The following is a 19,086-nucleotide window of genomic DNA, read 5'->3' as shown; positions in this document are numbered from 1 at the left end:
TATTTCGCCATGAACTTAACACAATTCACCTTCGGCACCCTGTATGAAGACGTTTCCAATTCTCCTCTGATGAATTCCCAACATCATAATGGAACGAAACAAGACTTGTCAGGAGCAACTTCTAGCTCTTTTAGAGTCTGGTCTCGTCCGGTCAAAAAATATCTACCACGATGTGTTTTGTATGCGATCGTGAGCTAAAGGTGTTGGAAGGTTCAAACTTCAAATGTTTCTTTCTCCCTTTCAGTCTCGTACTGCTGAGCCACCGTTCAAGTGTGACGCGCCATATATATAATATTGACACTTTTGTAGACATTTGAACGACATAAACAAGAAATGTTGTTCTTTTTGAACGACATAAACAAGAAATGTTGTTCTTTTTGAACGACATAAACAAGAAATGTTGTTCTTTTTGAAAGAGCAGGTTTGGGACCGAGGTACTACAGTTATAGGCGTACTGGCACGCCTCGGTTCCTACTCATCTGCAAAGAAACACTACTACGGATCAAGCGGGTCTCTTCAGGAGAGGCGGACTCACACCCCAATATTAGTATCAACTTTCCTGTGTCTCACGAGGGAGAGGAGGACGAAGTGAATACAGCAGTGGCCATCCTGGCCGAAGAGAGTAAAAAAACAAAAAAAACAGGAAACACAAGAATGGTGAAACCCTTATCAACAAATTTCAAGTTCATAGCCTTGTTCTGTCACTGCCATGCCACGAAGATACTGAGTACTCGTATTCTAGGCAGAATAAAGTTCCAAGTGATAACAGATGACGCGCCCGCCAAACTCTGAAGATATCATGAAAATAGATGGGCATTAGCTGCAGTTATTATGTACAATGTAGATCAGGCTCTCTGGGTATTCTAGCAGACGTCTGGATTTCGTTCCCAGTGATCGAGGAGGTGGTGCGTTGCAGTGCTGATACCTTGTTGCCTGCTAACTGTTATCAAATAATTGTGCACGGAATCGGCACAGCTTCCGCAACATCATGCCTTGAGAGATTAGCGCAGCTGGTGAACACGTTGAAACCACACGACCTCTCGGAATCGCGTTCTGCGGACCAGTAGCAACATCTGCTCGTCTTCTGTCTCAGATGAATTATGTCGGAACACACTCCACGCGTTTCATCCGTTATCTGCATCATGACGGAAAAGACAAACACAACCAATTTGAATTCACGTGTTTCAATGCTTCAGATATACAAGATCTGATGTCGTTTAGCTGTACTGTACTCTAAGAGTTCCTGCGATGAATATGCAAACGCTGGCAGTGCGTACCCAGTTACTGAGTGAGCACCAGGATCAGAATTGGTAAGAGCAATGCACACACACACACACACACACACACACACACACACACACCTTTGGTCCTTGGTAACACTGCCATCAAATGGTCACGTGTCCCCTGTGCAGGGGTCGACAGCACTGAGTTCAGCATTGGACCCAGAAACGCCGCTCTACTTCCTGGACAGGAAATTAGCACAGCTATGCAGGTCGAAACCACGGGATGACTTGCAGCAGCGACCGCAGCCGAGACAATGCGCTCTGCAGCAGGGCAGGGCAACCCGCTGTTTCCGGACCGAGTCTGCCGATGCCACAGCCGAGACCGACGCCACTTCAGCAGCCGAGTTGGAGAGACACTTATGCGAAGCTAGCTCGCCAGCACTCAAGAACCATCTCCCGCACGCATTACATAGTCGGCTGCCGGACTGCTCAGATATGGGCTTCCTCCTCTCGGCCAGGCACTTGTGGCGATTCTTGTATTTCTGGTGGGCGAAAGTACGCTGGCAAACATCGCAGAGCACAGAAGTGTCACGCTGAGCCGATCGCGGTACTGGTTGAGCGGAATACGCACTGCGCCATTTCCCACGCTCCTGGGCGAGGTCGTACCATTCCGTGTGGTCGATGTTCACTGCGGAGAGGTCAGCTCTGACAGAGTCTCGCCACCGTTTCCGAGGACCGCAAGCCGGCCTCGGCGGAAGGAGCGCACCAAACAGGAGCTGGCGCGGAGTTCTATCGCCGTCCATCCTAGCTAGATGGCCTAGCCACTCCAGACGGCGGCGAAGAACACGTGTGGTAATATCCACTGGATCTCGACGATTCCAGGCCTCCAGAATGGTCTTCCTGTTGATGTGGAAGTCCCAGGTGTCTCTTCTACCGAGGGCTAAGATTGCGGAAATGCAGCGAAGATGGAAGGCGGACAGCGCCGCAAGCTCGCTTTTCAGTGGTACCCAACACTCCGCTCCGTAAAGGAGAAGAGAAGCCACACATGCATCATACACCATTCGCTTCGTTGCCAGTGAAAGATCGCCATCATCAAAGACAGATCGACGCAATGCTCCGAATGCCCTAGATGTTGACGCTATTCGGGACCGAGTGTCCACTGCGGTGCGGCCACCAGTATGGATGATGGAGCCTAGGTAGCGAAAGTTATGCACATTCTCGACAATTTCCCCGCCAACCACCAATGGACGACGATCCTCCGGAGAAATGCCGAAACCGACCGCCATTACTTTGGTTTTTGATAGGTTGATGGTGAGGCCGAAGCGAGTTGCGACGTCCATGAACCGGCTGAGCGCAAGTGTGGCACCATGGTGAGTTGTAGCAATAAGTGCCGAATCGTCTGCGAATTGACAGTCACGATGGATGTTGATTGTGTCAGTCTTCTGGCGTTTGAAAAGGAGAGACGGTCCAGAGTTAGAGGAGACGGGAAGTCCAATCTCAGGTATGTCCGCAACCTCACGCTGCCACAGCTGGAATACTGCCCACATGAATATATTGAACAATACTGGGGCCATACAACAACCTTGTCGAAGGCCATTTTGCACCTCAATAGGCTCGGCCTCGATGCCCGGGATCGACAGGTTTGCAGACATAGAGGTATGAAATGAGCTGATAATGGTAACCAGCTTGTCAGGTACGCCCGCCTTCCGGAGAATTTCCCACATGCACTTACGGGTGACGGAATCATAGGCCTTCCGTAGATCAACAAAAACCATGAAACCAGAGCAGCGATGTTCATATAGTTTCTCAGATATTTGTCTCACCGCGAAGATCATGTCCGCACAAGATCTGCCTTTGCGGAATCCACACTGCGTGTCTGGTAGGATGTCTTCCGCGAGCCGCTGCAATCTTGTCTGGACGAGGCCAGCAACAGCCTTTCCTACCACCTCCAGAAGAGCGATGCCCCTCCAATTGTCACAGCTGGATAGATTTCCTTTTTTTGGTATCGGGACAAGCTGGCAGTCCACCCACTCCTGGGGCACCCGCTCTGCATTCCACACTGTCTGGACAAGGTCTAGTAGTGCCATCATGAGGCCATCCCCACCAGCCTTCAGCAGTTCCGGTAAGATTCCAGAGCCTCCTGCTGCTTTTCCGTTCCGTAGTCGGCGCACAGCCTGCCTAAGCTCTTCCAGAGTAGGTGGATCGGCGAGGTCTTCACACACTTCCTGTTGCTCAATGGTGGCAACAGTCGCAGGTTCATACGAGGTTGGAACATTGTAAACCTTGGAGAAGTGACGGTGCCATATGCGGCCCTGATCCGCCGGTGAATTACAGACATTTCCGTTCTCGTCCCGCACAGCGACTGCAGTTACACCCACAAGCCCTCGCCGAGCCGTCTGCATGGTCTTGATACCGGCCCAAATGCGCGCCGAGTCAAAGCGCCCCTTCTCAGTACGTTGTGCCATGGCAGCAAACCAATCATTCTTCGCAGCTCGGGTGGCAGCGCGAGCCCTCGTGCGCGCAACACGGTAGCGCGAATACTCTTCCTGATTCCGGACACTAGTGATCCATGTTCGATAGCATGCATTGCGCGCGTCCAGCAGTGGCCGCAGCCCGTCCTGGCTTTCCGTAAACCAATCAGGCTGCCGTCTCCTCTGATGACCGAGAGTGTCCACAGCTGCCGCCGTCACCACGTCCCGCATCGCATTCCATTTCTCGCCTACCGTTTCCGCGTCCGCCACTGCATCAATCTTGGCATTGATGTTTTCCTGGTAGTCGTCAACCTTCCTCCGGTGGTTTCCCTCAGCATCTGTCGAAACCACTGCGGGCAGATTATGCACTGCAAATCGTACTCTCTTTGTGGATTTCCCCGGTTTCCACAAGACCCTGCCGAGCCTAAACCTGGCGGCAACAAGACTATGGTCGCTCCCACATTCTGCCGAGCGAATAACCTGAGCATTAGTGCACCAGTGCCGGCTCCCTTGCGCTGTGATGATGAAGTCAATACAATGGACATGTTTAGTTCTGGGATGCTGCCAAGTGCCTTTCAATTCCTGCTTTTTCCTGAACCAGGTGTTCGCGATCCAGCATTGATGCATTGCCAGAAACTGAAGTAGCTCCTCTCCAGACGAATTCAGGCAGCCCAAGCCATGTGAGCCACGCACAGCGCTCCAATCATCACCTGGCTCTCCAGACCCCACTCTGGCATTGAAATCTCCAAGTAGAACAAATTTATCTGTGCACGGTATTGAGTTGAGTACTCCTTGCAGAGAGTCATAAAACGCATCCTTTTCACAGCGCTTACTGTTGAATGTTGGCGCATAAGCTGTAACCAGCGACATCCATTCAACCTCTCCACTCGCCAGATCAAACTTCAAGCGTATGGACAACAACCGAGCGGATACTGCGACGAGTTGACAACCCCCTTCGCGCCAGGCCCGAAGCGCATTTCCCCTCAGCACAAACGCAACGCCCTCACCTCGCCGTCTGGACGCTCCTTCCCCAGGCACAGGCCGACCCGAAGCAATGACCATTGCTCCGTGGACTTGATAGTTTTCCTGACCAAACCAGTGGGTCTCTTGAAGAGCAGCGGCGTCCATCTCCAAGCGTTCCAGATGTTGTACAATTTGATAAAAAAATTTATCGTCGGCAACAATTCCACTCGCGGCAGCCGTCTGAATGTGGCCCTCACTCTCAACCAGAAAGCGTACGTTCCAAGAGCCAAGAAGAAAAAAAACACACACACACACACACACACACACACACACACACACACACACACACACACACACACATACACACACATACACACACATACACACACACACATACACACACATACACACACACATACACACACACACATGCACACACACACACATACAAACACACACACGGTGGAATACCTACCTGACTCCTCAAGGAATGGCTCTTGTAAGTCGACTGGCAAGAAGCAGCTCATCTCCTTCACTCGGAGCCTGTACAGAGGGTTGCCCTGGATGACGTTCAAGAACTTGACGAACGACTGCACGCCATTCGGTCGTATGTAGATGAGGTAGGTGTCGTTGTGAGCCAGCGATCCTCGCCTGCTCTCCACGGACACGAGCGAGGCGACCATGAACAATGTGAGGATTCCATGGGCTTGCGAGTGGGCACGGAGCGTGCCAGACGGCAGGGACAGAATCCAGGCGTGGAAACGCATGTCGAAGCCTTCATGCTGCCACGGATCCACTAAGCGATAAGCACAGAAATAGCAATAGTTCGAGAAGTTTCAAATTGTTAGCTTAGTGATTGCCAATTTCAGCTATTTGCACAGGATTAGTCGAAGCCATGTCACTCGGCTGAGCTACAGGCTACCTCAACTACAGTAATCTATTGGCTCTTGAAAAAGTCTTTTAAACTGCACATTTGGGTAACTGGCGTATAAGAAGGTGGTCAGTGTACCCGGATAGACGTGCAGGCAATAATTATAATCATCGCTTTGCGTGCAAAGCAATGAAAACAAACGCAGGACAGGGATGCTAGCATTGGACAGGTATACCACGGCAAAATGCATGGCGAAACAGATTTCACACCCCACATTTTTTAGTTAGCTCGACGTGTGGTTAAATTCGACCAAAATCAGTTTTTTTGAAAAAGCCAGCAAGACTATACTAAGTGTCCGATCTGAATGAACGTAAGGCCAGAGCGTACATGAATGCGTAATGATCTCCTCCACAGAAAATGTCTCCCAATGCTGTAGACAGCAAGCTGTTTCGGCCATAAAGGCCTGATCAGTACAACTACGAGCTCTAAGCAAGGAGCTACTAGCCATGGTGCAAAGGAGGCGCCACAGACATTTTAGGATACAATGTAGCTCGTCGCTCTAGCGCCAGAGTACTCTAACTACGAAATGTAGCGGGTAATGCGTGATAGAGCAGCACGAGAGCAGCCTAGTGAGAGCGCTCAACTAGACGAGTGTTGAGGAGCATGATACCCAATGAAAACGTCTCTACACATTCAGTTAGCGTTATGTAGCTAAGTCATTTTCAGGCCTTTCTGAACCTACCCGGTTTGTTTACGTCATCCATCTGCAGCGTTGGAACACCAGTGTCCGGGTGCAACTTGAACATGCGTTCTTCCATCTCCACTCGTAATGCTCTATAGCCCATGTGTTCCAGTGCGCGGAGTAGGCGCTGGAACGACTCAGCAGGCTCACTCAGAGCCTCCATTCTGCCGCTCGCCGGGCCATCATGACCGTCAGTTGCGCCAGCACCATCGACTACCTACAGAACATACGGTAGTCGGGACACGAGTATTTGAAGAAATAATTTTTCTTTCCTTATAGTCACACTGCTACAGTCCATTCTTCGGAAACTGTTCCGCTGGCTTTTGAAAGTCGGATTTGGGCCGAATTGAGGATCAAAAACCCACTTTAAATCTTAAAAATCTGGGTTTTGGATCTGCTTCTCCATTCATTTTGCCATGGCATACCTGTCCCAATTTTGTAAAACCTGGCTGAATTTCTATTTCCCCGTTCTTGGACTTTTCTGGCCTCAAATGTGGCAAGGAGTAATTGCACGGGTCACACAATGCAGGATGTACTGTTGTTTTCACGATATCTACAACTATATGAGGGAGACACCAAAAAGTGAGGGTGCCAGTTTCCAATGAATGGGCTGTAGGTTCGGACCATTATTAATTAAGTAAAACTGATTTTGCATAGACATTGTAAGAGGAATTACTACAAAAATACAGTAGGATCGACTACCTTCGTGTTTGCTCCTGCCGTGCCTGAGTCCCCTGCAGTGCTAGTGGTGGCTGAGGCACGCATCCAGTGAACCTGCAGTGATCCTGCTGAGGCTGTATAATCATTACTATTTCCGATTAGTTTCATGTGTTGATGCTGCACAAATGTGTTATTTTGCCCGTACAAGAGGCTCAAGGAGTTCATTCCTAAAAAAAACCAAAAAAACTACCTTCGTGAAGGTGCGTGCGTACTCCAGGCATCTCTGATTGTGCACCAGTGCACCAGCCGACTGCACTGTGCGAAGGTCCACATACTGGCTATTGTCCAGCAGACCTTGCGATTGCGTGGAGAGGCGCAGTAACTCCGGATCAATGCAGAGAATGCGATCGCGATAGTGATCAAGATAGTAGGGATGTAGCCAGGGGTCATCTGTAGAACCAGCCAAGGAGAACGTAAACATTTGTACCCTATGGTCTCTACGTCGCCATAGTAACTACCTCGCCATGGTAGCTGGGGAGAATTAACCTGAAGTTCATTAGGAATCCCTGGAGCTGTACTTATGATTGAATCATATGGGGGTGGAGGTTAAGATACAAGTCGCGAACTGGCGGTAAACAAGCGTGTAGGCGTGTGTTTATCCCCCACTCCTCCCCACTAGTGAATTTGGTAATTGTGATTATGATTCGACCGCTGTTACCTCGACTGGCTCGAGGTAATATACTCACACAGAGTAAAGCTAAAGTATCGTACAGTAAATTGGAGGAATTGTCGCGGGTAATAGACCGTTAACCCACATGCATGCACGCATACACACAATAAAACTTAAAACAACCAAAACATCAATATGCACATTTATCCAGACACGCTCTCACATACACACGCACGCATGTGCGTGCCAAACGCACAAAACGTGGACACGTGTACACCAAGCAGATAGAATACAAGGAAGTGGGGTTTGCCATAGTTTTTTTTTTTCAATTTTGTCTGATAAATATTTACGAGACTTTGCATCGAGCGACACCGTGGATAACATTGAGCCAAGAATTATGCAATAAACCAGAAGAGATATCTCTTCACAAGTAGGCAAATAAATGCGTAGGTGCCCGGCAACAGCAATCGGGCGAGTCACAGCAATGTACGTATTGCAACTTCAATGATACACATACACGGTTGACCACCCATGCCTCCATTTTCGGCGGGTCAACCACATGGTGGCCCGGCAACTTCAAACGGGAACACACCGATACAACATACACAGTTGACCACCCATGCCTCCATTATCGGCGGGTCAACCACATGGTGGCCCGGCAACTTCAAACGGGAACACACCGATACAATAGACACAGTTGACCACCCATGCCTCCATTATCGGCGGGTCAACCACATGGCGGCCCTGCAACTTCAAACGGGAACACACCGATACAATAGACACAGTTGACCACCCATGCCTCCATTTTCGGCGGGTCAACCACATGGTGGCCCGGCAACTTCAAACGGGAACACACCGATACAACATACACAGTTGACCACCCATGCCTCAAACCGGCGGGTCAACCACACAACAACATACAGGTGTCACAACACTGAGACAGTACAGCACAACACTGAGAGGCAAATGCATTTGACCCTCCTTGGGGCCTCGTCATGTGGCACAAGATACCGACGTGTCATGTCTAAAGGGAGGGAGGGAGGGGAGAAAACACAACCTTGAGTCACTTTGGCTAACTGGATGACAGAAATTGTTGACAAGGAAGTTGCTTTGCTGACACGAGGCAGGGCAAAGCGGCCACGCAAGATTTATTTTTTCATCCACCATTTTCGGAAAAAATATTTTTTATTCATGTGCCGCGTGACGAACCGTGACAAAACACGTGCATGCGTGGGCTAACTTGGCTTTGCTGCTCAAAGCCGTCATTTAACCCACATGCATGCACGCATACACACAATAAAACTTAAAACAACCAAAACATCAATATGCACATTTATCCAGACACGCTCTCACATACACACGCACGCATGTGCGTGCCAAACGCACAAAACGTGGACACGTGTACACCAAGCAGATAGAATACAAGGAAGTGGGGTTTGCCATAGTTTTTTTTTTTCAATTTTGTCTGATAAATATTTACGAGACTTTGCATCGAGCGACACCGTGGATAACATTGAGCCAAGAATTATGCAATAAACCAGAAGAGATATCTCTTCACAAGTAGGCAAATAAATGCGTAGGTGCCCGGCAACAGCAATCGGGCGAGTCACAGCAATGTACGTATTGCAACTTCAATGATACACATACACGGTTGACCACCCATGCCTCCATTTTCGGCGGGTCAACCACATGGTGGCCCGGCAACTTCAAACGGGAACACACCGATACAACATACACAGTTGACCACCCATGCCTCCATTATCGGCGGGTCAACCACATGGTGGCCCGGCAACTTCAAACGGGAACACACCGATACAATAGACACAGTTGACCACCCATGCCTCCATTATCGGCGGGTCAACCACATGGCGGCCCGGCAACTTCAAACGGGAACACACCGATACAATAGACACAGTTGACCACCCATGCCTCCATTTTCGGCGGGTCAACCACATGGTGGCCCGGCAACTTCAAACGGGAACACACCGATACAACATACACAGTTGACCACCCATGCCTCAAACCGGCGGGTCAACCACACAACAACATACAGGTGTCACAACACTGAGACAGTACAGCACAACACTGAGAGGCAAATGCATTTGACCCTCCCAAAAACCAGTGTTTACGACCAAGCATTTCTCACGGCATCGCTCATTAGCATAACTTCCTGCAAGTAACCATGGCAAACCCCTAAGTGATACCCACAGAGCCACACCGGCACAAGGACTGCACAACAAGCGGAAGGCACAACACTGTACAACACTACAAATGTACCTCACTTCTGTTCTCAACACCACATGGGCGTGGGCTGTTCCAGTCTTTGCTGCTAGCCATTGCACAGAGGGTATACCGGCTGCACGCCTGACATAGTGATCGGATGCTGCACTTCGCCAGCAGCCTGCACAGCATATGGCTGCTTCACAGACACTTGTACTCCGGTGAGCTATGAGTGTGGCCCCGCCAATGCGCACAGAATGGGAGCTCACCCGGTTGCAGTTGAGGATCCTAGTCGAGAAAACTCGGGAGAAGTAGCCGCCGTCGACGAACACAAACACTGGCAGTGAGCTGCCGGCAGTAGCGGTCAGGGACCGGAACTCGGCCATAGCCGAAACTGGGTACATCAGATTATGTGTGCGCAAATACCGGGCTTAAAGATCTGAGTCGCTCATGAGATCATTGCTGGCAGCAATCAGAGCGGCGAGTTCAGCGGAGGAGTTGGCACCAGGCACTGGTTGGCTGTGGAAGCCAGTTCTCGGAAGCGAGTAATCACAATAGGTTCATGCTGCATCTCAGCGGCCCGTTGCCCCAAAAACGATTGTCCTTGATAGAAACCGCAGAAGCCAACATCAGAGGCATCCGTGAATAGCTCAAGGTCAGGGGACTTTGAAAACTCGACATCGTAGAAGAAGGATTGGCCATTCCAGTTTGCGGCAAAGGAGCGCGACCATTCGATGTCCAAGTGAGCTTTTGTGTTGATGTTGACTACTGACTGAAGAGACTGAGAGAGTTGTCCAGCTAAAATACAGGAGTTGACGGATGAAGGTCCTGCCAGGAGGAACCACCTTTGCGGCAAGAACAAGGTTCCGATCAGCGACAGCAGTTCCCGTGTTGTGTAGCTAGTGCGCGTGGACTACTCACTCAAAGCCGCTAGAAAGGCAAATAACTTCTTGTCAGGTAGCCGCATCACCTGGTCCTCGCTGTCGACTTCTATGCCAAGTACCGTCACCACTGTTGCTGGGCCGACCACCTTGCTGAGGTTGTTGAAGACCTGCGGAACCGTTGCTTTCAGTTGAACTCATTCCATTGACCATCAAGCACACGAACATAAGCACCTTGTTAAGTGCAGCGTACTGGTTCTTGTGCTGGCCTGCACAGCTATCAGGAATAGTTTTACCCAGAATGACTGGGTTGATGATTTCTCCCTGAGATAGGGTAATGCCACGTGCACAGCAGATGTGGTGCATAACGAACGCACAGTGGGCATAAAATCTTCATATCCACATCAAAGGCCACAAGCGTTTGACAACCACACCTGATACGTAGATGATCAACGATCGTCCCTGCACTCAACGTCGCTCCAGCAGTAGTAGCATGTTGCAAACCACCATCGTACGGTGTCTATGTAAATGCCTCTGCTCCTTGTCTACTTCTTTGGCTAGATTTTTGACAGGTAATCACAGCCATTTCTGAGTTGGCGTCAACGCCACTCGCCATGTCGAGGCCTAAATAACTGGTCCTCTGCTTCGAGTAGTTCTTGCTTGGCCTCATGAACTCCAGGAAATTCACTACTGCGACCATGAGCTACTCTATCTGCCCAAGCAACAAATAAATATTTCAACCAAGCGCGATCGATCGCTGTTTGAAGTTGTGAATTTTCAAGCGCTTCCAGCTCACACGAGTCAGCGCTTGTCTACGCAGACTAGCACAACTAATACTCTTGTACAGCTTGGCGGAGAGACAAAGGAGAAAACGGAGAAAACACAACCTTGAGTCACTTTGGCTAACTGGATGACAGAAATTGTTGACAAGGAAGTTGCTTTGCTGACACGAGGCAGGGCAAAGCGGCCACGCAAGATTTATTTTTTCATCCACCATTTTCGGAAAAAATATTTTTTATTCATGTGCCGCGTGACGAACCGTGACAAAACACGTGCATGCGTGGGCTAACTTGGCTTTGCTGCTCAAAGCCGTCATTTAAATTAAAGCTAAGTGCGAGTCACGCTGATGGAATACATTTACAGCGTGAAGTCTGGAGAGGGGAAACGAAATAATTTTTGTTGCCTTCAAATCCATGCAAACATGTACACATAATCCCAATGTATATCCCTCACCCAGAGCTATCTACTGCGAAGTAGTTGATGCAAAGTGGATGCCAATATTTACATCACATCTGGCATGTTCATTTCCGGCGCTATACCATGGTAAAGAAAAGAACCGTTTATTGTACGTTAAACCATAAGCTACTATATGTACTATTCTCACCTTCCTGGTGCTCAGCTGTTGTCTTCTCGCTGGGTAGTATGTCACATACCATTAAGAACAAACAAAGAAATCAGAGCCGGGTTTATAATAAATTTTTACTTTTACATTGCCGCACGCGATTAGCAACGAACTACAGGGGCTTCTTTTTTCTTTCTAGAACTTTGAGTTGAAGTTTTTGGAACACTTGGGAAAAAAATATTCATTGTGTTTATTTTGCCCGTAAAAGAGGCTGATCACGAACTACAGGAACTGACCTGGGATGGTAATGTTTCTGGGTGCAATGTAAGTGTAGCAATAAAAGCAGAGAGGCGAGGAACGCATGGCTAAGGGTTATGTATAGCTGACCATCACTACTATTAGGTCATTTACAGTCAAAATGGCGACAGATACAGGCACCAGTCGGACAGAGCACTGCGTACGGTGACATTCAACAACCACCTAATACCTATACCCAGCACATTTCCGAGGCGCAAAATAAGTTAGTAGCTTCGTCTCTTCATGTACTAAAAAGAGAAAGACCAAGGATTGTTTAGTAACTGGTGGTGTTAGTGGACAGTATAGCGTAACTTGTAGTTCCTTGGTCTTTCTCTTTTGTATAAACTTTGAAAAATATTGATAGTCCATGCACATGCTCGGCTAGGTGATATCACACATTGACGAGCTTTTGCAGATGCAGCACTGCATGATAAGCAAAGAGGCGTATAACGTACTTGGCTTCATTGGATGCGTCGTGTTCCTTCTGTGTTCTCTCGGGTTCGAGCATGGTTGCGAGTTCGTCCAGACCTTTCTGCAAAAGGACAATGTACGAAAGACAAGATCAACAGAGCAAGGGCATGGCACGAGTTTAGCATTTCTGCAGTGATCTTGCCATGAACGTCATTTATGCAGCAGATGATAACAAAAACAGCATCGAAAGCATCTTCGTTGAAATTTGATTTAACTTGCACCCATTGATTCAGCCCTGGTTGAAATCAACACGCCCAATACATGTGCTAGTCCTCGCTCAGGCCAAATGGATGAAGAATGAGGAACGATCGGGGTCAGTGAGGTGCTTATAGGCATGCAACTGCAGAAAATGGCAACACAGAAAATATCCAAAACTGTCCTAAAACACACGACATGTCTAAGCGAAGACTAGCCAAGCTTGTTTGGTGATGTCAACGTAATCATAAAATTAATGTGCCCATGACAACCATATTTACGTCATCGTTAACTTCATTCGTATTGTATTAGTTTATTAGCGGCAAGGGTTGCTTCGCGTTCCGGGGCGCCCAGCTGTGGAACACATTACCCAGCGATATACGTGCCATCTCCACGCTCCGCCAGTTCCGCGCCAGCATGATCCCGCACACACTTACTGGCCTTAGCACCTAGAGTACCAAACGTCCTGTTTGATGATCAGCTGGCTTAGTTTTTCTCCACCTCTATCCTAATTACATCAGTCCCCAATTTCATTTATTACTGCTTTCTATCTGCATTCGCCACCTTTTCATTGGGCAGATCTGCCCGTTTGGTTTGCGAATTAAAATAAACACAACAACACAACAACAACAAACACCCTGCAAGAACTCAATCGATCATGCATTTGGAAGCCCTATACTACAGAGGTACATACCGATGAATATCGTGGATGATGAGAATCTTTACGCCACCAAATGCTGCTGATTGATAGGAAGAAAGGAAAGTTGTCACGCAGGCTGGGCAGTTCGTCTGATATCCCTCCGTCGTACATGGAATCAACCTGAAGTGTCACACCCGGGGAAGCTTGCACTAGCTCCAGACAGCGGCGGATTCCTTCGTCTGCGATGTTCCCGCTGCGAATTATCACGAGTGTCTTAAAAGGGCGCTTGCCGAATTTCTCCTGTGATGCCAGCCTTGTGATTAGTCTGTCCATGGCCTCCACGAGGGAATCGTTGCGCAAGTTGAGGAAGCGGCATCCCAAGCAGAAGAGTTCTATCGTCGGATGAGCTGCAAAGACGGAGACCAGGTCATTTGCTAGTGGCCTCGTGTCCTTCGATCTCCTTTGATCAGAGCCCAGAATGGCGAATTCTTTGAGAGACGTGTTGCACTCAAGCGCTTGGCATAGCCTGCGACTATGTGCGCTGACGTTTATCGACGATCGCCACAGGATCTCGACGTGCAGATGGGTAATAGATGAGCATGCCTTGATTAGACTGCACATTGTTGACCACAGCTTTTCACTAATAATTCCGATCGACAACTTCTGGAGCTTGTTGCTCGACGAGATCGCTGTCATGATGCGATGAAGCGTGGTATCCTCCAGCAGCGCATATTGGAAACGAATTGTGCGCAGCGATTCAGTTGATTCGAATGCTGCAGCGACGCGTTCCAGAGATTCCATGCGGAAGGCGTGAAGATTGTCACTCTTCATGTCTACCTCACGTAGTAATCTCGATCCAGCCACGAGACTAGAAAGGGTACGAAGGCCATCACGATCATCGTCCTCTTTCGTCAGGCGAAGAGTTAGCGTGCTGCAATTTCGTTGGCACTGCAACAGGGTATCGTATACCTCGGTACTGGTTACGGAGTGACATCTACCTGCGAAGATATGACGTACGCCAGTGAACTGATCAGGGGCCAGACGAATTGCGACGATGGCGTCGGAAGCGTCCGACTCCTGATAGTTACGCTCCATGGGTATTTGTACCCAGTTTGAGGCAAACATGGCAATGGCCGTGGCAATGGCTGCCCATGATGAGCATGACATTTCCTTGATGTCCACAGCGTGTTCCTGTCGCAGGCCTGTTGTAGCTTGGTATGCCTCGCTTAGCATCTTGAAAAGCATCAATGTGCGCTTGCTGCGTGTCAAGACCGATGGCAGTTCCTGATCCTCACGATATATGAGCGTCATGATCGTGTGCAAGACTAGTGCATGCTGACCGGGCGGTGCCAGGCCAGACACATAGACTAGAAGGTGTGTGAACTGTTCGCCGAAGTTCGTAGCACGGACAACCGCCGAGAAACACTCGCAAAAGGAAGTGGTGCCGTCTTCTTCCTGGAGTTGCCGGACGATATGATAGGCACAGAGCAGTTCTTGAATGGTGAGATGAACGAACTGCCGCATCGTCAGTGATTGTTCTGTGCCCGTCTCGTCAAATGTCAGGGTTAGGCAGGAGATCAGTGACTCAAACTCTTCGCTGACATCAGCAGCGAGGCCGCTCCATGGCGAGTCGTCACCATCATCTTCCACCACCATTGCTCTCTCAGCGGTCATCCTGTAGGCGAATGCAGCCATCTCTTGCATTGCTTCCTGCTGTGGACCGCGTAGGTGAGCGAACTGGGAGAACTGTCGCGAGCGACCCGGACCACTGCGTAGATCACGTTTCAGCAACGCCATGACGAGCAGCTGGAGTAGCTGCGTGGCGCAGTGTGGCAAGCTGGACCGATCCGCTCTGGGCATGGCGTGTACGCACAACGTGGCCATAAAAGGAAGATACATGTAGGTGAGGCGTCCCACGTGCAATGAGTCCAGCTTACGCAGGAACACTGTGAGATTGCGACGCATAGACGACCAATCAGGACCGTAGTGCAGAGAGCCGTAGCGCTCGAAGAAGTCCGCGCGCGACACCTGGTCGAATCCGCGCAGCGAGAGGTATGGATCGATGTCGCCCACCTCCCACAGCCAGTGTATGGTTGGACAGGGCCTAGCCGTGAGTAATAGTAGATAGTGCGGTGAGATGTCCTCCAGGTCTCTTGTGATTAGCCTGTAGAGTACGCTATCCATGATGCAGCCCTCATCTATGCCTACAGGCAGAAAGAAAGTTGGAGAAAGAGGCAAATAATAATGATATTATGCACGTGAGCAGCAACCACGTGTCCTGTAACAACACATTCAAAAATGCATGTCTTATAATTACCACCACGGTCTTTACCTTTACACTGCAACTTCAATAGATATTACACTCAAGTTGTTGGCCTTGGGTCTTCATCAGGGAGGTAATTATCGTTCAAGGTTCCAGTCATAAAAAACATCTCCAAGAAAGGAGTGGGCACGAGTAACATAAGGGTTAAACTAATAATTTACCCCTTGTCTTACTCGTGCCCACTCCAATTTACGCAGCACTGCGAAGGTCAATAAGTCTCACCCAGCATTTTCAAGCTGAGTTAAGCGACGTACAGGATTCTAAAAATTCATTAAGCTTTTAAAAAACATATGGGGCAAAGTATCCTGCAGCACCGCGAGGATATAGCATTTTTCACTGTCCACTACAGCATCAAGGCAAGAAACAGTAAAACTTTGCGATATCTGAGCACAAAACCAATTTACACCTGACGAAAATGGCCCCTCTAAAGGTGTTTTCATACCGCACTTGCTCTTACCGTCAATAACAAACAAGACCTTCTCCCAGTCAGCGTTATGACGAAGGAACTCCATCACTGTTCCAATATCGTCATCGTCCAGTTCTCGTGCTGAACTGCGGAGCAGCTCTTCCAGACTCTGCGCGCGTGTGGAGGCTACCCGATCCTTGGCCACACCACGCAGTCGCTCGTGAACGCTACGCACGGTGATAATGAAGACCAGTACGGTGTTTTCAGCGTCTCTCCATCAATCCACTGCAACGGTAGCTTCTTAGTTACCGCCATTGTTTTACCACTTCCTGCTGGGCCTACCAAAGCGACGGTATGGACGGGACACGACGAGCACCTAGATTCCTTGGCTGATGCAAATATGTCCGACAATGCAACACGCTCGTCACGATCTTTTGCATTGCCTAACCGGAGAAAGAGAGCCTCCTCACTATGCGAACTATTAGCAGTTTTCGAAACTTTCTTCACTTCTCGCTGCTGCACGATGGTCAAGTTAACGTACAAGTCTCGTACGTCCAGCTTTGGCGCTCTGGCATCCTGAAGCAGCTTAACGTAGACATTGTCTAGATTCTTTTTGCCCAGTTTAGCGCGCAAATCCGACAGTGCTTTTTCGTTTGACATCTTGGCAAGCAGTCTGGAGCTCACAGTGAAGGAGCGGTGAAATGGCAATTCCCTGAGCTCTTTTACAGACTCATGATAACGGTATGGTCACCAGGAGGTTTCTTGAGCAGCAGCTCCCCTTGATAACACTGTGGCTTACCAGCGCGAATTTTCACCGGCATCTACCAACATTCGTTTTCGTGAAACAAAGTGTAGTCTTGTGCTGATACAGAATTTTCGAGAAATCATCCCTTAGCGTCAGTTCTGCTAAAGTGTTAAATGTGAAATTTGGCTGCAGTCGTGTGAGTGGTGTACGCTCGCCAAACGCAGACCATGGCAAGGCAAAATGTTGGGTTTCCGCCGGAGACGTGCGCATGTTATCCAACTGGACTGAACACTTCCGGAGGGTACTGTACACAACTCGCGCTTGTTCTCGGATCGTGCGCACGTTCACGAGGTTGTGTTGCAGTCTCAACTTACAGAAGACATTATACATATTATACGTACTGACTTGTAAGTTGGAGCACTCCTGCAAGATTAAATCTCGCTTGGGAACATTTATATTTCATGGCTATCAGGTTCGGTCTCATTTTCTCTGTGCTGCGCTGATGAGTCCACAAAGGACGAAACGGGTCTTTTTCTTCTCTACAAAATTCACACATCTCCAGACATTTGGGTAAATAATGGAGTGTGGTGGTGGGGCCCATTAAGCTCAGCTGGCCAGATGTCTCGGCTCCAAAGCACGATGGATATCGTCTATCTATAGCTTGACTACACATCATATGTAACAGTATAGACTTGATTGATTGGAGAATTCCTCGAATGATGTTCAAACCAGAGGTTATAAAGCAAAAGAAAGGTGAGAACCGCAGGAGTGAGAATAGTAGGAACACAAGGTGTTACCATAAGACAAGCAAGAAGTGTCAAGGTAAAACTATTACACTCTCCCGGCCCCATAGGAAGCCCAAGGTTCTATTAGATAACACAATCCAGTTAGGAGATGCAATTGTGGAAAGGGGAATATTAAATAATCACTCATGCACATGCATAACCACATTGAAGTGTAATCCAACTCAACTTCATCACTCTCACAAGGAGATGACGCAAAACTATATCAGTCTATAACATAATTATTAACTATCTCAGTAAGAGATGCATATGGCTCAGCCCAGTTAGATCAAGGCTGCTGTCGTTGTGAGGCTAGATAGTTCTGCAGCGGTTTAATATTCCGACCAGACTCATCACATAGGTTGCCAGCGGGCTCCCACGTAGCTTCGCTGCTGGGGTAACCCTTCCAATGCACCAGGAAGTGTTGCTCACCACTGCGGTGTCGGTGATTCAAAACGGCTTCGACAACATAGCGTGTGTGTCCATCTAGATCTGTGAAGGGCGGAGGCGGGGGTTGGTGTCTTCCAGGAATCGTGTTCTCTTCGTAGCGTTTAAGAGCAGTGACATTAAACACGGGATGGCAGCGAAGTTCACGGGGTAGTTCCAAGCGAAAAGCATTCGCTCCAATCTTAGCCTGGATACGATACGGACCAAACCACTTGGGTTGCAACTTCCGAGAGGGCTGGCCACGAGCTTCCGGGGTCAGTAGAAAGTCTCTGTAGACAAGAACGCTATCACCAACCTTCAAATCACTGGGCGTTCTCGTCTGGTCTGCGTATAGAGCTTGCCTTGCCTGGGCGTCGAGCATAGCATCTCGAGCTATCCTTAGTGCGGCTTCCTGCTCATGAAGCCAATTGACCGAATCACTCCTTTCCCCTCCCGTAAGAATGAATTCGGGCGGGGACTTAGGGTCAAACCCATAGTTCAGATAGAACGGTGTATTAGCTACAGATGACTGTTGTGAACTATTTATTGCAAACTCGCAGAGTGGTAGAAGCGAATCCCAATTGTCCTGTCTCAAGTTCACAAATGCTCTTAGAACATCTCCCACTTGCCGGTTAACTCTCTCTGTCAAACCATCCGTTTGAGGGTGGTTAGCAGTGCTGAATGCCAATTTAGTTCCTAGCTGAGAGAATACTTCTTTGAAAAAAGCTGCAGTGAATCGTGGATCGCGATCGGAAACA

At 48.9% G+C, this 19,086-nt stretch overlaps 1 protein-coding gene across 1 annotated transcript; it reads right to left on the bottom strand.

The window, feature by feature from the left end:
- Window positions 1-153: 153 nt before the first annotated feature.
- On the bottom strand, window positions 154-17,035 carry LOC135826626 (uncharacterized). Its single transcript, XM_065339228.1, has 9 exons — window positions 16,824-17,035; window positions 16,427-16,602; window positions 13,701-15,850; window positions 12,796-12,872; window positions 12,086-12,114; window positions 7,181-7,380; window positions 6,271-6,487; window positions 5,133-5,453; window positions 154-1,135 (listed from the first exon to the last, which is right to left on the bottom strand). Exons 1-9 carry the CDS (start codon window positions 17,033-17,035, stop codon window positions 1,125-1,127), a joined length of 3,393 nt encoding a protein of 1,130 aa, XP_065195300.1. The 3' UTR covers window positions 154-1,124.
- Between the last annotated feature and the right edge of the window lie 2,051 nt (window positions 17,036-19,086).

This window comes from Sycon ciliatum, chromosome 10 (assembly GCF_964019385.1).
Source record: "Sycon ciliatum chromosome 10, ocSycCili1.1, whole genome shotgun sequence".
Taxonomy (NCBI): Eukaryota; Metazoa; Porifera; class Calcarea; order Leucosolenida; family Sycettidae; genus Sycon; species Sycon ciliatum.
The sequence above is the reverse complement of the archived record's forward strand: the minus strand, read 5'-3'. Positions and strand labels throughout refer to the sequence as shown.